General features: G+C 40.7%; 2 protein-coding genes across 2 annotated transcripts in view; one reads left to right on the plus strand and one right to left on the minus strand.

Moving 5' to 3' along the window:
• The window catches only part of LOC104275451 (coagulation factor VII-like), an 8,829-nt gene extending 8,534 nt beyond the window's left edge, over nt 1-295 (plus strand). The window contains 1 exon segment of the mRNA XM_009871415.1: nt 1-295. This exon segment is cut by the window's left edge and continues 15 nt beyond it. Coding sequence (XP_009869717.1) covers nt 1-295 — 295 coding nt within the window.
• Nucleotides 296-3,349: 3,054 nt separating this feature from the next.
• On the minus strand, nt 3,350-19,607 carry IWS1 (IWS1 homolog (S. cerevisiae)). Its single transcript, XM_009871414.1, has 14 exons — nt 19,493-19,607; nt 12,395-13,070; nt 11,568-11,766; nt 11,272-11,329; nt 10,827-10,927; nt 10,473-10,623; nt 9,017-9,099; nt 8,601-8,730; nt 7,415-7,532; nt 6,553-6,664; nt 6,307-6,363; nt 5,996-6,107; nt 5,262-5,422; nt 3,350-3,631 (listed from the first exon to the last, which is right to left on the minus strand). The coding sequence occupies exons 2-13, from the start codon at nt 13,035-13,037 to the stop codon at nt 5,294-5,296; spliced, it is 1,893 nt and encodes a 630-aa protein (XP_009869716.1). The 5' UTR covers nt 13,038-13,070; nt 19,493-19,607; the 3' UTR covers nt 3,350-3,631; nt 5,262-5,293.
• Between the last annotated feature and the right edge of the window lie 268 nt (nt 19,608-19,875).

Here is a 19,875-nt window from a genome sequence, read left to right on the forward strand (position 1 = left end):
CATCGTGAACATGGAGCCCTGCCAGCGCTCCATGGACAGGCTGGTCACCGATAACATGTTCTGCGCGGGTTACAGCTCGGAGGTTGGAGATGCCTGCAAAGGGGACAGCGGTGGCCCTTTCACCGTGTCTTACCACAACACTTGGTTTCTCTTGGGGATTGTAAGCTGGGGCGAGGGCTGCGCTGAAAAAGGAAAATACGGTGTGTACACGAGAGTATCCAACTACATCCCCTGGATTAAAGAGATGGTTGAAAGTGTAGCGGATTCAGGAAACTTTTCCATTAACTTTTCCTAATTCCATCTTTAAAAACAAGGACAATTCTATTATTACTGTGTTTTGGTCTAAGATACGATGCGGTTCCTCTCCTTAACGGTGTAAAATTATCAAATTATCTTCAAATAAATTTTGAGTCTGTTTACCATAAAAGGTTCAATTGTTCATTCAAGTATTACTGAGTAAAATATTTGTGTATAATAAAGAACTATTCTGCAAATAACACCTGCAGCTTTTCTTCATGCAAATCCTTACCAGGAAGGGGGCTTTATCTTGGTTCTGTTGCTGTGTACAACTGTTACCTCCAGTACAATCCAGTTTGCTAAAACACAAATATTTCCTGATACAACATCTGCATGGAATTATGTATTACAAATTGCACTGGACTCCACAGGGCTGTATCTGGAGAAACATTAAAGGGCAGCTCTGCTCCAGCAGCTGCTGAGAGAAGGCCTGGGGACGGGCTCCCTCCTCCCACCTCTGGCTCTGGGCTGTTACCACAGCAGCAGAACTACAAACCCCAGAGCTACAGGAGCAAATAACAAAACGGTCCACTTTTTAATTTTTTTTTTCTTCTAAGAAAGCTCTTTATTCTGAAGGCACTCCCCTCATGTAGTTCACCTCTCCTAGGATGTGATGAAAACCAGTAATTCACAGGTAAGATTCTTGTGAACAGACACGGGGGGGAAACACACGCCCCAACACAGACACAAATCACTTTTGTTATCATATACAATAATTTGCACCAAGCCATCCCTCTCAAGAGGCTGATTTCCTCAGTGCTAAAAACGCAGGTGAAATAAAACACCAGTGAGCAAGTGATATAGCCCCAACTAGTTGGCCCCTTGGAGTACCTCAGTGCCAAGAACTGCCTTTCTCTGCTGCAATTAATAGTTGGGCTGTGGCCCGTGTCAAAAGTTTTGATTTTTTTGTGACACTTCTTGGAATTCACTATGACGGTTTAATAAACAAAAGTCATCACACCAATGAGTGGTTCTCTTCCTCAGCTTTATTCAAAGCCTTGTAGAAGTCTATACTTACCCTTCCATGAGAACCAGAACTTCTGTTTGCCTCAGAGAAGACATGATGCTGAGTAATTATGATTAAGTTTTATGGTAAGAAACTGACCACCACAGTCAGTATTTTAAGGAAATATTGCTTAGAATTTTAAAAGTAGCCCACAGTCCCCCATGGTTGCAGTACCAGAGCTACAAAAATCGTTTGGCAGCAGGGTGGGGGAAGCACAAAAAAGAGAGAAGGGAAGGATGAGGGCAAAGAAGAGAAAAAAAGAAAAAGGAAAGCAGAAAAGAAAAAGGAAAAAAAAAGCCCATTCTAACCCCTTGACCTTCAAGGCAAACCAGAACCTAATTATGAACAGCTCCACACCATTCCTTTGTTCACGTAATTGCAACTGCCAATCTGGCAGGAGGAATTCCCCATCTTCCAATAAATTCTTAATTAAACACGGGGAAAAAATTCCCCAACCCCCTGAAACTCTCAGCATGCTGAAAACACCACACCTAAGGTCAGTTACAGTGTCACAAACATACCTGGCAAGAGAAGGTGACATGGTCTTACACACCAAATTCCTTTAGTGGGCTCCACCCAGCACAGTCACCCTCCCTAAGTTTTTGCTTCCAAGTTCCTGTCCCAGCACAAGCTTGATTTTATGGTCAGTCCCCATCAGCCTCCCAGGAGCACGTCTGAAATGGAACCATCCACGTACTTGCACTCATTTCAGCATCAGTGCCAGCAGCTGCCAGCGGGACCAAGTGCCTCAGGTCAGCCAACACCCAGATCCCCACAGCTCCAAGGGCTCCCAGACCCACAGAGCAAAACGACAGCAAACGGACTGTGCTCCTCTGCGATGAAGGCAAAGTCCTTACTGACATCCCAACAGCCAGTTACCCGTGCAAGGAGAAGAGTCCTCTTCTTGTAGGCAAGCTCAGCAGACAAAAACATCTTCAGAGGTAGATGTAAAGAAGCAGAGGTACAACGTGTTGCTCTGCTGTCCTTCGGTAGCACCAGGCACAAAGAAATAGCGTTATCCCCCTCACACAGAGATGGGAACCTTCTCCTTACCACTGGTACAAGAGTCGCAGAATGGCCGAGGCTGGAAAGGACCTCAGAGATCATTTAATCCAACCTCCCTGTCATGGGCAGGGACGCCTCTCAACTAGATCAGGCAACACGTGGGGACTAAACAGGGATCAAACCTGTGACATTGGTGTTATGAGCACCACACTCTAATCGGCCCCCAAGAAATCCTTCAGCAAGTCACTGCTGGGCTCCAGAGCAACACACATTTGAGCTAGCCATGTACCAACCCAAAAAACCCAACAAAACATGGGTTTTAAAGCTACAAAATGAAGTGACAGCAGTATTGAGCCCTGCAGCAAAGGCATCACACAGCCAATCCAAGTGCTGCATAAAGCACCCAAAAAACAAGTGTGCAACAATCTAATAATCGGTTTTCTTGAGCAGTCTCACTAACCTGGACTCTAAAGCTTGGTTTATTTTAAAAATTATCTATTGTACCGCACACCACAGAAAGCGGGTCAGCTGCAGCCCTTTGTTCTCCACCAGCAGTCACCGCTGAAGGCTTTGCCGTTTGCATGGAACGCACGGAGCAGTGGTGGAACGTTGCTGTCTGGCTGTGGCCAAGCATTTTAGCTGGAAGCCGCTGAATTTTTTAGTGCTGGGTCTTGCTGGTCTTCTCTTGACTTTTACATCATGCTTTCGTAATGAATGAAATCTTCTGAGTAGATGGTCACTATTTCTAATCAAAACCCATATACGTAGATCTCCAAAGACAGAACAACTGATTAATAAAGCATTGAATAAAAAGGAAATGGACAATGGATAAACAGAAATCAACAATCGGCAGCTTTTCCACATGCCAGGAAGTCCACACACATTCTCTTAAGCAATCAACAGACGGCCCCCCCAAAAAACAGAAGATGTTTTATTGTCTAAAGTGTTGCAATACAACAAATATGTGATCTGTACAAAGGACACAATAGAGCAAGTTTAAATACAATCAGGAGAAAGAAGTCCCCATATTCACAGTCCTCAGACAACATCTCACATCAGAACCTGAACCAACAATTCAAAGATTCACTAAAAAAAACCTCCAAACAAGTCATTAAAAAATTTAAAGGTCTCCAAAGAGTTTATATGTGTGTATTGTCTTACAGCAGAGATCATGGGGTATTCTGTGAAGGGTCACAATGGCATCTTATTGCCCTCAATGCTGATTTTCACTGCATGGGCCGATCTGCTTTTTTTCCTGATATCTGTGAATTTCCGCATCTGTTTGTCCAGTCGACTCACCCCTTTCTTAGAGGTCCCCTGGAACTTAAAAAATAAAACTAATAATTATCACTGAAAAAAAGCAGACGTCCCAGAGGTTCAAGAGAAGCGACGCGTGCAAGGTTAAACCTGCAGGAGGGAGCCAATGGAGCCACTGGTTCCAGTTGGGGTGGGGGTGTGTGCACGTAATCTATATAATATACTGCTCCCCCAGTATATACATCACACATACGGAGGCAGTCACGCTCAGGAAGATCACACAGTAAAGCTTTCACATTACAGGGATTAGTAACCGTGTTAGTTGTTCACATGCCGGCTGAATACACAGTTTGGAAGAGCTTTGTATCTCTCGAGTTTGGTGTCAGAAATACACTGCCCTGCCCCTTCCTGTGGGGCGAAGGGTTTCACATACAAATACACAATAAATTAAGTGGATCGAGGTGATGCATCAGTTCCAAACTGCTATTTAAAGGTCACTGATTAGGACTTGTAAAGCAGGAGGTTACTGGGAAAAAAAAAGGGGTGTAGGGGGAAGCAAAAGAAATGCCTAAGCTGAACATACAAGTTATTAGAAGAGTAATCGCATTTCATATCTGTATTTTAACTGCAAACGAAAAACCCAGATGACGCAGCAGTTATTTTTCACAGATTAAATACAGTGATTCTGTAAAGAAATGCCAAAGACAAACAGCAAGGACTTTCCAAGTCATAGCCATTACTTCCCAGAAAGCATTTTCCACTATCTAGACAACAGGAACAATAAATGATAGAAAGTTCACACCTTTTAAGTTTGAGAGAACAGAGATATCCCGAACACGCTACTTCGTATCTGACAAAAACCATCTATTAGAAACTGAACCTCCTGTTCCCTTCACTGAGGAAGGCGCACCCTACACACTAGTTTTAAATAAACTTTTATTCAAAAACTATTCACTATTCATTGAGATGATATCTGGAATTTCACAGTGATTTTTAAAAAAATACTTTTTTAAAAAACAAATAAATATGAAGCTTAAACTCAATGGTTATCTACCATTTGTGCTAGCCTCCTGTCACTATTACTTTGTGGCATACTGAAATGCAGATTAGAAATTGTCAAAACAATCCTTGCACCGATGTATGTCACTGACTGATCTCCCTCCACCCCACAGTCACAGCGGGGAATTCTTCTTCCCCTGCTCTGCAGAAGTCTCGTGGCTCTCAACCACCCCTCAAGCCTCACGTCACTCAACTTGCTTGAAAAAGTAGGTATTAAAAAACCTTACTTCAGACCAGTAAAAAACATCCGCCACGGATGTTGGTGTACAGTGACATGAGGCCCTGCAGCAAGGGCTAAGAATTCCTGTGTGTCAGTTCAGGAAAACCTGGAGAACCTAGTAAGTCAGAACAGCATCCAAAACCACAGGTGGCGCAAAGCTATTTTTGAGAACAGCTATTTTCATCCAGTGCCTGTCCCTTGGGTACCCTGAAGCCGTCGAGGCAGCCATCCCACCAGATGCTGTGTGCTACAGCCTACTTTTCCTGTACGAGTTCCCTTTTAGGTCACAGTACAGACACGAGAGAATATGAGGAGAGTTTTCCAAGTTTAAGTCGGGGTGTCGACACTCCTTTCCTGTATGTGCAAACTGCCAACAGCTGAAGCACATGCACTGTTCACACCTCCCTTGAGGGATACCTCGCAAACTTGGGGAAGGCAGAGTGTCATGGCTACAGGGGCATCCTGTTGCCTTCAATGCTGAACTTGATGGCCCGATGCACTTTGCTGAGTCGTTTCTGTTCAGCAAACCGTCTCTTGTGTTTTTCCAAGCGACTAATACCTCTCTTAATAGTCCCGGGCTAGAAACAACATCTCAGTTAATGCACAGAAGGAAAGATAACAGCAGACAGCACAGTAATTACGACTTCTTCCATTTACACGTGTTCTACCAGGTACCCTGCTTTTAAATTAAACTGCAACACATAGATGGATGAACCAAATAAAACAAGCCAAAAGCCTCTATTGGAACTGTTAACATACACCAAAACCTCAAAGTTTTCCCAAACTAAAATAATACTAGAAGAACTGCGAGAAGTATGAAAGTATCAGTGACAACACTTATTCAGTTGCAGGTTTAGTTCAAAATGCTCTAAAACAAGAGGCCTGTAATCAGATTCTTACCCTAGAGAGAAACCCTAGAACAGTTAACAAAAATCTCTTGCTAAGGCAAACAACGACACTTGAGTGAAAGTACTTGATGAGCTTAAAATAGCCCACTTGACAGCAGAACTTACTGTCTACCTAAAGTAGAAGAGAGAGTTAAAGAACTACTGTGCTGTACAGGAACAACAGCATTAAGGTGAGATTTCCCAGGCTTAGCCAGAGACAGCTCAGCAGGGAGTCACTAAGCTACCCCACGCGACGCTGCTTACCCTGGAGGACTCCATCTCCACATTCCACTTTGGCCTGACCACGTAGTCCTTGTTGGAGGGCATTGGCACCCTGGCACGGGCACAGAACCCGGGGTCTCCAGGTCTAAGAGCCCTGGAGGAAAAAAAAAAGAAAAAAAAAAGGGGGAACAGCTAGAAACAAATCTTACCTAGGAAGAAGTAGAAGCAATGTATCACATTCCACCTCTGAAACACACTGTTGCCTCAAAAACCTCAAACAAGTTGCATATTGTTAGTACCACTAAAATACTTTTTTTCTAATCAAAATTTTAAAAATAAAAATTCCAACTTACTTTTCCTCTCCAGTTAATACTTTCTCCAGGTCCCTGCGGGGAGTCTGTCCACCAGAGCTGCAAGACAATTAAAATTTAATGTGCAGCCATACACAGGGAGAGTTCTTTTAAAAGACAGTGTGGTAAAAGAGAGAGGTCATAACTTACTATCTTCTTATTTCCCTTATATTTTCAATCTAGTTTGGTTTTCCTCAATGAAGTCTTAGAAAGAAACAAGAATTTCATGTTTCTGTCCTCTGCTCCTACCTGCTCAATCTCCTTCGCTGAGGCATCTGTTCCAAATCTCTCTGTTCCCTCTCTTCTCGTGTCATGCCTTTGTAGTTTGAGGTAAGGCCAAAGATAGGTCGAGACCATTCATCTATTAAAAAATAAATATTGGTTAATGAATGCTAGGCCTCGGAAGTTTATCTCCGAACCATTCTGGTGACCAAATACAGCTTTCAAAGTTTATGGCAAATACTTATGCTTCCTTTCAAGCAAATAAAGTACTTTTTAGCTCTTAACGTCTGAGGGAAACCCAGCCGTGTGGACAGTAAGAAAACTTCCATCCATAAAGTCTCCTGCTGTTGCCTGCTCTTTCGGAATCTGAGTTCTTAGAATGCTTGGTGTCAGGAAGTCCTGTACATTACAGCAAATGGTATTTTAAAAATACGAAAAATAGTTCCTAAAGAACACAAGTTTATGTTTGGAGGCATTCATCATGGAACGCACTACACGTGGACTACAGCTGTTCACGTAGTAAACTTTCAGTAATCTGAGATCTCTCTGAAGTCCATGGAATAAATGGGTTTTCTGGCAGCACCTCCCTGCCTTTGTAGCGCACACGTGAAGTCTGGACAACTAGCCAAGAGAGAATCTGGGCAAAATAAATGTCAACTTCTGATTTAGAACAAGAATAAAAAAAGAGGAAAAGGTGCTTGCAGAACTTAACGTAATAGTGCTTGTTAATAGCTCTACAAAGAAAGCGATGAAACAGATCGATGGAATTCCTACATTGCAGAATTCATTCTACTATAGATGACAGCAAAAAACATGCAACAAAAACTGATGCAGAAATTACATCATCAGTGAAATCTCACTGACGCAAGGCAAAGGGGGTTTTACATACTGATCAGCTTCCCTGCCATATCCTTGTTAGGCCTTGACTCTTTGGGGTGTTTGTAGAGGTACATCACAGCTCGCCCAATGCCACTGTGCTTCAGGGTCTCCTGGCTCACACTGGGCAGCTGCAGGATAAAGGAAAAAGTGAGAAAATAACAATAAATTATGTCTGAATGTTAACAGCGGTACTGAACTCTGCAAAATGACCAAAACTCACCTTCCCAATAAGCTTGAAAAAAATAAACACTTTTCATTATCTCACTTAGAATTGGTTAAAGTATCAAACACAAAATCCCAGAAATTTGCCTTAACATTCTTGGGTTTTATACACAAAATTAAGTTCCCAGAACTATTTGCTTCAAACGCTTTTTTGCTTATCTTACCCAAGAACTGAGTTAACTGCCTTCAACATATTTAAGAAGATAAAAGCTTACGTGGCCAAAGCATTACAGTAATCAGCTTAGCTACAAACACTAAGAGTCTATACTGAGTGCGACGGGCTTCCTAGTGCACAGCACACTTCAAGAGGCTGGAAAAGAGAAGGGACCACGAGAACGAAACACTCAGGGATATGCAGCAAATGACTCTTCACTAAACTTTGCACATCAACCTGCAACAGGTAGGCAGGGCCAAAGAATCTAAGTACGGGCAGAACTCTTGCAACTCTTAGCAAGGAGCATTTCTAGAGCTTCAGTCAAAGAAAGCCAGCTGCCGGTGAGACGAGAAAAACTTCCCTTCTACTTCCCAATCATGACACAGCAAAGACTAACTGAAGTGACCAGTCACAATGTATGAGCCAACGAGAACAAGAGAAGTGACTGACCAGTTTAGATTTATCCAGAATCCAGAAATGCCATAGCACGTAACTCCCTAAGAGAGGACTGAGTACTTAATGTCTGTAGTTCACCTGAGACTCTCGGAAAGGTCTTCTGGCCAGCTGCTAGTAAAACTATTTGCTTTGTTGTAAACATGGGCAAAACGTTCTTAACAATGCTTAAGTGCCTGAAGCTCCCCAGTCAAACTTTGTTCAGCCTGACAGCATGTCTACGATGTAAGACTCATCAATATGATGCAACTTTCAAACACACATATCTATTTTGCAGTTTGCTTCCTTGCAACATCTCCCTAAAGTACATAACTGTAAAGCCATGGAGAAACCACACATCAAATATGGTTAAAAGTCAGTTTCAAACCTCTTGCAGGATCTTCAGAAGCTCCTCTCGTATCTTTAGTGCCGGCAGACTTCGGTCTGGAAGAGGAGAAAGCCACTCCTTGATGGCAGACATAACACCACCATCAATGAAAGTTTCTTTAAGATCCTGCCTAGAAAGTTTAAAGTAAAGAGAAGCCACAAAAGTCATGTAATACATCAAAATCTTAAGATGCGATGGTGCTTCAGCACAACTCTGCACTTGAGTTTGATTCATGTTAAATTAACAGGCAAAATTATGTAGAACTTCAGGTTTTTGAGGACACCTAGCTCCAGCATTTACTTGGAAGATAAGAAGTGTTTCACTGCATACACAGTACAACTGCAACGTCATTCCATGAAATCTACCAAATTCCCAATATTGCCCAAGACGATAATTAACTGAGAATGACAACTCACTTTCTGAGATGCATAACTACAGTTGGTAGCAAAGTTAATTTCTTTAGTGCTGGTTTCTTTTGTGTATTCAGCTGTCGATCCTCCTGTAGGGAGTTAAAGAATCAGCACAAATTAATTAGAAGACGAAATCAGCATCATCCTTTACAACATTTCCAGGCAAAACACTAGTCTACCACAACTTTGGTAGGATTATACTAGCTTTGTACCCTGCTCTATCTTCCTACAGCCTCTTAACTACATTACATGATCATTTCTCTTAAAAAAGGGTCCCCATCTTAGTCAATATTTTCCTTAAAAGGATCACATTAGGAGATTCCTCCTAAAATTATGTCTTTTTTTACCTACTTTGTGATTTAGGTTGATCACAAGAAGCCAGAGGTCTCCAGAGTCCTCCATGCTAGCTCTGCACAGATAACCTAAGAACGTTGTTAGTAAAATCTCACCTCAACAACAGAAAAATTGCTAACCAATAGCAGGGGAACTCAAAAAATGTATATGCACTTCAGCTAAGAATATAACTGGATAATCCAGAGGTTTAGGATGCAGCCTAGCGCAGGTACCATAAGGGCACATCAAAGTGCATCATGCTCTAAACCAAAGTTTGGGCTTCAAAGGGACGATCAGCCACGGCCATAACGTCACTATTTGTCAGTACTTGGGCTTCTGGATCAAAGCAGATCCATTTCAATCACAGATCTAAGTCCTGCTATCGCAATTCCTTTGCAGTCATTTTAATCCACTGAACGCTCTTTCTGCAAAATGACTTTTAATTGCAAGGGAGGAGATTATTCCCCTTCTTCTCCTTTTTAACAAGCTCCACAGTGACGTTCATTAATTTCATTGATATTCCAATAAACTACAACCTCAACAGAAGATGCCTGACAAAAGGCAAGAACCCAACAAACCTCGCACAGAAACATATTAAACAAGACTCCCCCAAAAAGGCCATCTGCCATGGCAAAAATCCCATAATCCTGTTGCTCTGCCACCATTTACCACAGTACTGTCATTCAAGCAGTTTAGAAAAAGGTTCTTCTCAGGAACAAACATTAAACCACGACATATGCCAGTAACTGTATAACGAAATTAAAACACAGTTCCTTTCTCAGTGTTTGATATATTTATGTAGTTTATAGAACACGCATGCATCCCTAGGAGACAGCTGATTTCAGATGATAAAATTAAAATTAGTTAACTTGCTAAACTTTTTAAAAGTAATAAATAAATTTTCTCCAAATTTTAACAGAAGAAATGTTTTGATTCAGAGTGGCATAATAACATTTAAACAGTTTAAACAGTTCAAACATTTAAACAGTTATTGAAATATCGGAGCCTTCCACAGCATATGGATTACTCCTCCTGAGTACCAGTCAGACTTCTGTGTTTCACTCGTGACAAGATTTTCCTACAAAATTGAACTGGATTTTAAGGTGTCTTCGGAGCCTAAAAAACTCACCTCAGCAGCTTCGTTCATCTTCACGATCATAGCACTGACCACATCATCTGCATCACTAATAAAAGTTCCACCATCACGGTTTCGTCTACGCTTGCCACTCATACTCTTCTTCCGTTGCAGCATCATGTCAAAATCTGACATGAAATCCATACTGAAATGCAAGAAGAGTTTGCTGCTGGTCAGAACAGGGTTGATCTTACTGTCTCCGTAGAAAACAATTTTGTTATTTCTGTAGCATAATCTTTCAAAAATTCTCCAATAAATCTAAGGTGGCCAACTTCAACATCAATCCTTGGAAGAGCCCTTTCACTAAAACTTGATATTAACAAAGGAGTATGTAACACATTGACTTACTGCTTCCCTCTTTTGATGTTATCGTCAGAGTCCGACTCATCAGCTGTTTCCTTCATGTCGGCATCACCTTTCTCTTCCTCCAAATCTTCCTGGTTAAAACCCTGATGGGTGAAGACAGGGCAAATCAGTGTACAAATTAATACGGTGCCTCTACTCAGGCACCTGACTCTGACACTCAGAAAGTTTCCGCTAAGTCCACAGGGGATCTAGAAGAGGAACAAAGGCTTCCCAATTCCACCTGTGACTCTAACAACCCTCCTAACAGAAGAGCTGTAAATGCTATTTAGGCCAAAGACAACCTCAGCGAGTCCAGCAGATACAAAGCACCTCTCTTGGTACAGAGTATCCTTGAACAGGAGCTCCAGGCCAAACACCCATTGTCAAGTACGTTCCCATGGAGATTAGATGTAGCAAGCAAAAAACAGACATCCACAGGAACACTTACTGTAAATTCCTCTTCTTCCTCATCACCAGATTCTCCAAATATATCTGCAATCAGGTTCCTGTGAAGGTAACAGTAACATTTATTTCTTTAGACTGCAAGAGTGAGAAGTGCATTTTCTGCAAAATTTCTAATGACTGTGTGGGGATCCACCTTTCATTTTGCCACCTACTACTGACCTTCCTCTCCACACTGCCAGTAAAGCGGACAATCATTCTCTGGCTGGGATTTATCCGTCCTCCATGATCAATCTCCCTATTTGCAACCCTGAAGGAATTCATATTCCCAGAAACACTTACTCTTGTTCATTTCCAGATTCACTGTCACTGCCAAACAGATCTTTCTCTTCTTTTGTCTTTCCAGCATTCTCTTTTCTTTCTTCTTCTTCTTCTTCCTCACTATCCGATACAATATTTTCCCTCCTTTTGTCAGATTTCTCTGAAGCAGCATCACTATCTGATTCTTCAACATCAGAAAGCATTCGTACTTTTTTTGCAGCTGCCAACAGAAAGGAGCATTATGACACATCTCTTGTAACAGAGGTGACAACTGGTACTCTCGAAGAACTATTCTCTCAAATTCAATTCGGACAAGAGGAAAGCTGACCAGCCTTCCTAAACAAAATCACTGTCATTTGTTAAAAAAAATCCATTCTAAAATCTCTTTTAATCAGTAAGAGAAGCTGCCATATACCACACCTATCCCTAAAAAACTTCTAACTTCAGAACTGACTCTCACCCTCAGTATATGAAAGAAAAAAAAAAAAAAGAGGAAAAAATGACTAGAGAAATAACAACAAAGAGAAATCACTAACAATAATCAAAGTGACAACAGAACACAGTATAAAGCAAGATCACTGCAGTCTTTTTTTACATCTATTAAATCTACTTATTATTCAAAAGTATTAGATAAACATTCACATAGAAATCCAATCAGAACAATGGCCTCTACAAATGCAGTTGTGTTCTAAAAACACAAATGCAGTTGTGTTCTAAAAACAAATGTATAAATGTGCTTTATGGTTTTCAATTTATCATAGATGTTTTATTCCCATAAAAGTAATTATTTAAGTCTAACACTACTGCTTGCCACATCACATTTCTATTTTCACGCTTTAATTTCTTACGTGTTTTCTCATTGTCATCCTCACTGTCAGAAACGATAGCAGCTTTCCTCTTCATTGCCTTCTCCTCCTCTTTCTCTTCTTCATCACTGTTTGATATTTTTCGCCTCTTAGGAGCTTCCTCTTCACTGTCAGAGCCCTGAAATCGGTCCCTTACAGGTTCGTTATCTGAATGATGAGAATCATTCTGCACCTCCTCCTTCCTGTCCTCCCCGTCACTATCCTCAGAGTCTCTTTCTCTTTTGCGTCTGGAAACAGCCTCGCTCTCCGAGTCACTAGCCGGCTGTCTGCGGAGCTCCTCGCTCTCGGAGTCGCTGGCCGGCTGCTTGTGGAGCTCCTCGCTCTCGGAGTCACTGGCCGGCTGCTTGTGTGATTCCTCATTTTCAAAATCACTGCTGTGATCCCTGTGAGGTTCTCCATTTTCAGAGTCACTTGCTCGATGATTTAAGGCATCTTCATTTTCAGAGTCACTTAAATGTCGATTTGGACGGTCCTCAATATCGGAATCACTGTCCTTCCCTCCGTGAGTTGCTTCATTGTCTGAATCACTTACGTTGTGATTTGGAGGCTCCTCATTATCTGAGTCACTGTCTTTTTGCCTTGGGATATCTTCATTTTCAGAGTCTGTCATATGAGTCTCTCCCATTTGCCCATCATCTTCCCCATCACTGTGTTCATTCTGAAAGAGAAAAATAATCTCAGGCAGCTAAGCAAAAAAAAAATAAAAAATTAAAAGCAAATAAAACTCTTCTGAATTTTTGCTTGTCCTTCCTCCAATTTGATTACTCACGGTACTGCAAACTGAAATAATTTCTACATAGAAATAATTATTAGACAATTTGCATCAAAGGACTATCAAATACTTCAGATCAAGAAAAACATTAAGAGATCAATGGAAGTCAGTCATATCTTGGAAATGGTAACAGAACTAAAACACACTCAAATAAACATGTCTAAAAAGGGTCCAGGTCCTTGAGGGTAAATGCTTAGTGCTTTTAATTTAAAAAGTCAGGCATTCAAAGCAGATTAGTCCAAATCCCCAGTAACAAAGTGAAAAAGTGTATCTTGCACTTATTTTCTTTTTCTTCAAATCTCAAACAGCTTTTCTTTGCATTGAATACATTTTACTGAAACTGCACAAGCACTACTTTCCAAGTGAAACTCAAGACAGTTTGTGCTCTTTCCTTCTTTGGCAAGGAAACTTATTTAAGAACAAACCAAGACCAAAAGCCTACCAAAAAACAGGAATGAAGTTTTAGTAAGACCTTTCAGAATGTTATTGCTAACAAGTTTTGTGTTTCAATGTGTAAGAACATATTAAATGCTTCTCTCCCTTAAGGTGATAGCTCCCAGGCCTATCCAGGCACCTGGACAACCTACGCACAGATACACAGACCTTCTTAAACCTTTAGAACTGAAACACAACCCTTGGTGTCTTTTTCTACATGGCAAAAAATACTGAGCCGCACGCTCCATTTTTGCAAAACCCTTTCACAAGCCACCTGTCAATATAGTTCCTGACAACATCTCCTTTTATCTTTCCTACAACGTCTAATTCCCTCTTGGAAAAAAAATAATAATCTCAACTGCATTTACCTGAGAAAATAAAATTAGACTCTCAAATACTCATTTCATTAACTCAGGACACTTCTCGCAGCCACTGTCACAATGATCCCATTTTCAAACGAAAAGAAAAAAAACATAAAAGGAACTTTTTTTCTACATACTCAACTTTTCAGCCAGACTTCCCTGAGAGGTGGTTTTATCTCAGCCATAGACTCCTCCCACCTCAGCATATCTGCAAACTGAATATTTATTGTCCTAAGAGACACTTTCAAGACCCAAATGTCCTGAAGCTTCTAAACCATTTTTTGTCAGCAATTCCATTTCCCAGATTCAGAGCCATACAAAATAATGCAGGTGTATCTATGCTCCACCTACAACAAACGCTGTTCATCTTCAAATGTATGGAAAAGAAGGAATTTTATTCAAATTTGAATCGCTTTCAGGAACTACCACCTCCAGAATTATACTTAGTGACAAATAAGATCGCCTTCTAAGCTTCTGGACCTTACACATTTATTCCTCAGGCTTGTATTATCAATTTTATATTGGTAACTGCAGAACCACTGATAGAAAGTTACTGCACAATGGAAAACGCATCAGGACTATATAATTTTAAAACATGCACTTCAAATACAACTTAACAATTTCCATGTTTCTTAACGCTAGTTATAAAACCAGCTGCTGTGATAATCTGAGTAGTTTTTCCTCAACTGCTTGCCTGGCTCTCTGCAGAGATGCCAGTCTTTCGAATCATGCTGGAGGTATTATTCAGTATTTCTCCTTTCTCCTTACAGAAAGGAAACGTAGCTCTGTTAAAATCTGAATCTCGAATTTTAAAGACTTAAAACATGAGGATTAATAAAATACAGAACTGAGGAAGACCACAGACACACTCAACTGCTCTCAGCATGTTATGGCATTTTATTTACTTCTTTTGTTAACAAAAAATTAATTTGATCGTCCTCTCCTGCCCAATATCTCCCATATAAACAAAAAAGACGTGTATGTGATCCATTTTCTCTGACAGTATTGTCCGAGATTAAAGAAAACTGCAGCTAGAAAACAGAACGGGAAACATTTTAGAGCAGAGTTACAGGTAATGCCACTGAAGAGTACTGAAATGCAAAGGTCTGCAACGAAATTTATACTGATAATAGAAAGTCTTGAATTGTTATTTTCCTATCATTTAAATTTTGGTGGGTTTGTCCATTTTCTCTTGATTTCAGATGGCTAATGCTAAATAGATACTGAAAATTATGTCAACAGTAATAACAGATTTTGCTAAACACAACCAAGAAAAAAACCACAAAAAATCCTGCTCAAACTATTAGGCTCACCGACTTCCAGACTAGCAGTCTAGAAAATCTTCAGTGAACAAGTAAACAAAGGTAAGAAACAACTGGAATCCATAACAATTCCTAAACATTTCTAAGGCTGGAAGCGTGGCTGCAGGTTATATATCCACCTTTTCAGGAGTTGTTACTAAATTACAAAGAACTTCCTATGCAAAAGACTTGGTAAGAAGTCATTATAATTATACAGCGTTAGTGCTAAAGCACTTTATGACATACTGAACCTCTAATCTGTTACTGCTGGGGAGGGAGAGCAGCCACGCATCCTAATTAGCTCAGGCACCACAGAGCCCCAGCGGTTACAGCAGCTGAACTATTTGATATAACAACCTACAGAAGAACCACTCGGATGACAGGGGTGCCCCAACCGGGACGGGGCAGACAGGCACCACCTACCCTCCTCCTGAGCCTGGAAAGCGCACCCAGAGCCAGCCCACAGAGCGCACTCTTCTCTGCAGCCGGAAAGCCTCGTGGAGGGTTGGCGCCCGCCACCTGGGACTCAGCACTTTACGGAACTGAGTGTGCCCCAAAGCAGAACCCAGACAGCGCCGGCTCGCTTGGAGCCTCCACGGAACAGCCAGGCCCTACCCACAGCCCGCGGCACAAAGGTCTTCTCAGAACAACCAAGGAATCTGTGAACAGTTTGGAATATACTTGATATAAAAAGTGCGTGCAACTTTACAGTAAGATGACTGTAGGACAGTCTCCCCACCACCACTCCAACCTTTTTTTTTTTTACTACTTCGTCTCTAGAAATATGTTTTCAAAGAAATCAAGTATGCAATTTTGGAGTTGTCTATTTTTCCATATCCTCAAAACCGAGTAGGTCTCAGGTAATTGCTACTGCATTTTTCTCTAATTCCTTTGCTTTCTTTTCTTCCTCCTCTTTATCTATAAACATTCTAATTAAGATGTCCTTAATTTTTTTTAACTGAAAGAATTCTATAACATGAGTCTTTAGTACAGTATAAAATAAGGAATACATGAAAATCAAATTTACAGTGTTATCCTTCTATATAAAACCTGTTAGCAAGTAGTTTATTGGATCAACATGCAGCCACTTTTAAGAGGTACTACTTAGATAATTAAGTTCAACAAAATTGACCCATCCACTACAATCTCATGAACGACAACCGTTAAACTACAGCATACATACACATCACAGGCAGATCAGCAAGTGTGTCTTGTTTCAGAAATATAAGATTGTTGTATATATAATTTGTTAACAGTCACAGTCAAACCATAACTTAACTCACGAAGACAGCAGCAACTTGGTGAAAGTGTAAAAATCTAAGTCATTAAAGATTTCCATGAGCCTGACTTGTACAAACACTGTAAACTTGATTTCATATTTGTTACTGTACTAAAACTATGTGTTATCTAATTCTATTTGTCGAAAGCAGAATTGGTAAGGACATCAAGGAGAACATTTATAGACAAAGTGGGACTGGGGGAAGGAAAGCCAGAAAAGAATTGTGGAAAAGAAAAACCCACATACCTGAGACCTACATAAGTAATTCCTCAGGATGTCCCTTTTCCTTAAAGTTAAGAACCTGAAAGAAAAGTTTGAAAGTTTAAAACCTCAGTTCTTTACATCTGAGTTCTAAATTAGAGACGAAATAGTAATTAAATAGACTTAACTGATTAGGCTGTCTCAAAGGTTTTATTACCTTTGAGTGTCATTCCTCCCACATACTCCTAAAGATGAAGGAAATAAGAGGTTGAGAGAATATTTAGGGTAAATAATCCGAAAACTCACTGGAAGCTATTCCTTCCAGAGACAGCTGCTCCACGTTACTGCATATTGAGTTGCATGTTGAATTTGATGTGGAGAAAACTAAGAGTGTAAGACTTCATAAGAAAACAAAATACTCAAATATTTATGATTCAAACTGAAACAAAAAGTGCACCAAGGCTTGAAGCTTCACATCTACTATTGGGCAGAAAGGCCGTTTTGTTTGTTTTTCTTTGAGGTTGTTTTGGTTTTTAATGGACTTTCTGAAGTATTTTATCTACAGAGGAATATTCAACAGCCATCACAAAATAAAGTCCTTAAAATAATGCAGGCACATGAAGAGGATCAGTTAGCAGTGATAACAGGTCCTAGTACTTTCTGGTTATTTAAATCTGAAAAAGACATATTGAAGATGTAAGTCAACTACCTGTTCTTTAGGCCAAATTTCCAACTACTTCACCACAGTAAGTAAAATTAAAATCTCAAACGAGTATAAAAGAGGAAGAACAAATGACCAAGTTCTGATATATGGCAGAAAAAGCTTAGTACTACTGTTGCAGCGACACAACTCTCCAGGCACTCGTCTTTTTTTTTTTTTTTTCATTAAAACAGAAATACTAAACCCTCCAAAAGGCAGTTATTTTTCCCATGCGGAAAAGGCTATTTTGTCCCACACTGAAATCCCGATTGTCACAAGAGATGCTGCCTCACACCAAACCACTTTCTTCCACTGTAACTAACAACATCTTTAAAAAAAAAACAAAAAAAGCAAATGGCAAATCTGCTTTACACCCAAATACATGAAAAGAACTTTCGTTTGATATAAATATAACATCTTCATCTACTTTCTAACTCTAAGGAAAGTATGAATTCATAAAGCAAGAGGGAGTAGAGGGGGAAGGACTGCAACTTACACCACAGCAGAGAGGAGCCTTCTGACACATCAGCCTGCTACAAGGTATCACATCAAATTGTAAGCACTTTTTAAAAGGTACAACCAGGAAAACCCAGAGTCAATCCTGATCTTTATATGAAATGTAACAAAATACACAGAACAGAATGAAACGTCTTTGATTACAGTTTTTACGAGTACCAGAAAGTTTTCCATAACACAGTTTTGCAGGCAGACAAGGTAAGTTTACAGGTCAAAAGTATTGCTTCCTAGTAAGACCTGATGTAATTTTATTTTAAGACACAAAAAAATCCTCAAAATTTAAGATTAACTTCAAAACTCTGCAAGAAATCTAAAGAGAACCTTCAGTTTCATCAGTATTGCTTTTTAATCAAAATAGTCAATCCACAAGCAACTCTCTCCCAGGTATGACCCTGGATCAAAGCGTCACCGCCCTCTGCCTGGTGCAGGCTTCTGGAAGCAAGAACCTCTACAGAGGAAGGACAGATCCCCTTTAGGAACCTTAACCTGCCCCACAGCAAGACCTGCTCCTTTGTGAATGACAAGGTGAAAAACACAGCACAAAATAGACTTGGAAGTCGACGCTCACATCTGAGAGGAAAGATGGATGATGGGAGAACATTTCTTCTTTGGTAAGGAAATCTATGCCTTCACAGAGTGTGCTTTACCGGGCAGCATGTGAGGTAAAACTCCAAACCCCTCATTGCTCAGAATTTCAAACCCAGTAAGTTCATCTTCCTGGAATCAAGTAGAGCAATATTAAACTTTTTCTAGCACAGAACAGTGAATGCTACTGTATCAACTAACAATCACAGAATCGTTCAGGGTGGAAAAGACACTCGGGATCATCGAGTCCAACCCTTACCCCTACTCTGCAAAGCTCACCCCTAAACCATATCCTCCAACACCACATCTAAACGACCTTTAAACGCATCCAGGGATGGTGACTCAACCACCTCCCTGGGCAGTTTATTCCAATATCTGACTACTCTTTCTGTAATTTTTTTTTTCCTAATGCCCAGTCTAAACTTACCCTGTTGCAGTTTGAAGCCATTCCCTCTTGTTTTGTTGCTAACTACCTGTGAGAAGAGACCAGCACAAACCTCTCTACAATGTCCTTTCAGGTAGTTGTAGAGAGTGATGAGGTCTCCCCTCAGCCTCCTCTTCTTCAAACTAAACAGCCCAGCTCCTTCAATCATTCTTCATAAGATTTATTCTCCAGGCCCTTCATCACCTTCATTGTCCTCCTCTGCACTTGCTCCAGCACCCTGATACCTCTCTTGTATTGCGGTGCCCAAAACTGGACACAACATTCAGGTGTGGCCTCACCAGTGCCAAGTACAGAAAAATAAAAGACACCTTATGCTACATATTAGTCAAGAGATTATTCAACACATTTCTTCCTGGAAGTAAAGTCATGTCCTTAAGAACAACTGAATAAATATATGTCAGTTAGAAGAAAATGCCTCTTCAAACAAACAAAAAAATGGATTTACAGAAGAGGAATCTTTAGCTAGATAAAGTTCCAGTAGTACCTCTGAATGGTGCTCTACACTTCCATTCTCAGATCCAGAATGTTGCTCATTTCCTTCATCTTCAACATCAGACCCTGAATCTCGTTCATCTTGAACTGGAGTAGCTCCACCATCATCTACTCCGAAGTTAGGAAAAGAAAAGTGAAACTCAGTGACATCTCCCGGCCTTTAAAGGAGCCCCGGCAGAAACGATAACCAGGGGGCCTGACAGCGCTACCTTTTTACAGCGCTGATACAGAGAAAGGGGGGCTACCTAGCTACGGGGAAGGTGTGGAGCGACCCCACCACCCAGGCCCCCCCGGCGATCACAGAACCGCTCACAGCACGCACGCAAGCAGGGACTGATACGCTAAATAAAACACCCAACTCCTAACGACGCGGCC

The sequence above is a fragment of the Apaloderma vittatum genome, unplaced genomic scaffold (genome assembly GCF_000703405.1).
Source record: "Apaloderma vittatum isolate BGI_N311 unplaced genomic scaffold, ASM70340v1 scaffold18996, whole genome shotgun sequence".
Classification (NCBI taxonomy): domain Eukaryota; kingdom Metazoa; phylum Chordata; class Aves; order Trogoniformes; family Trogonidae; genus Apaloderma; species Apaloderma vittatum.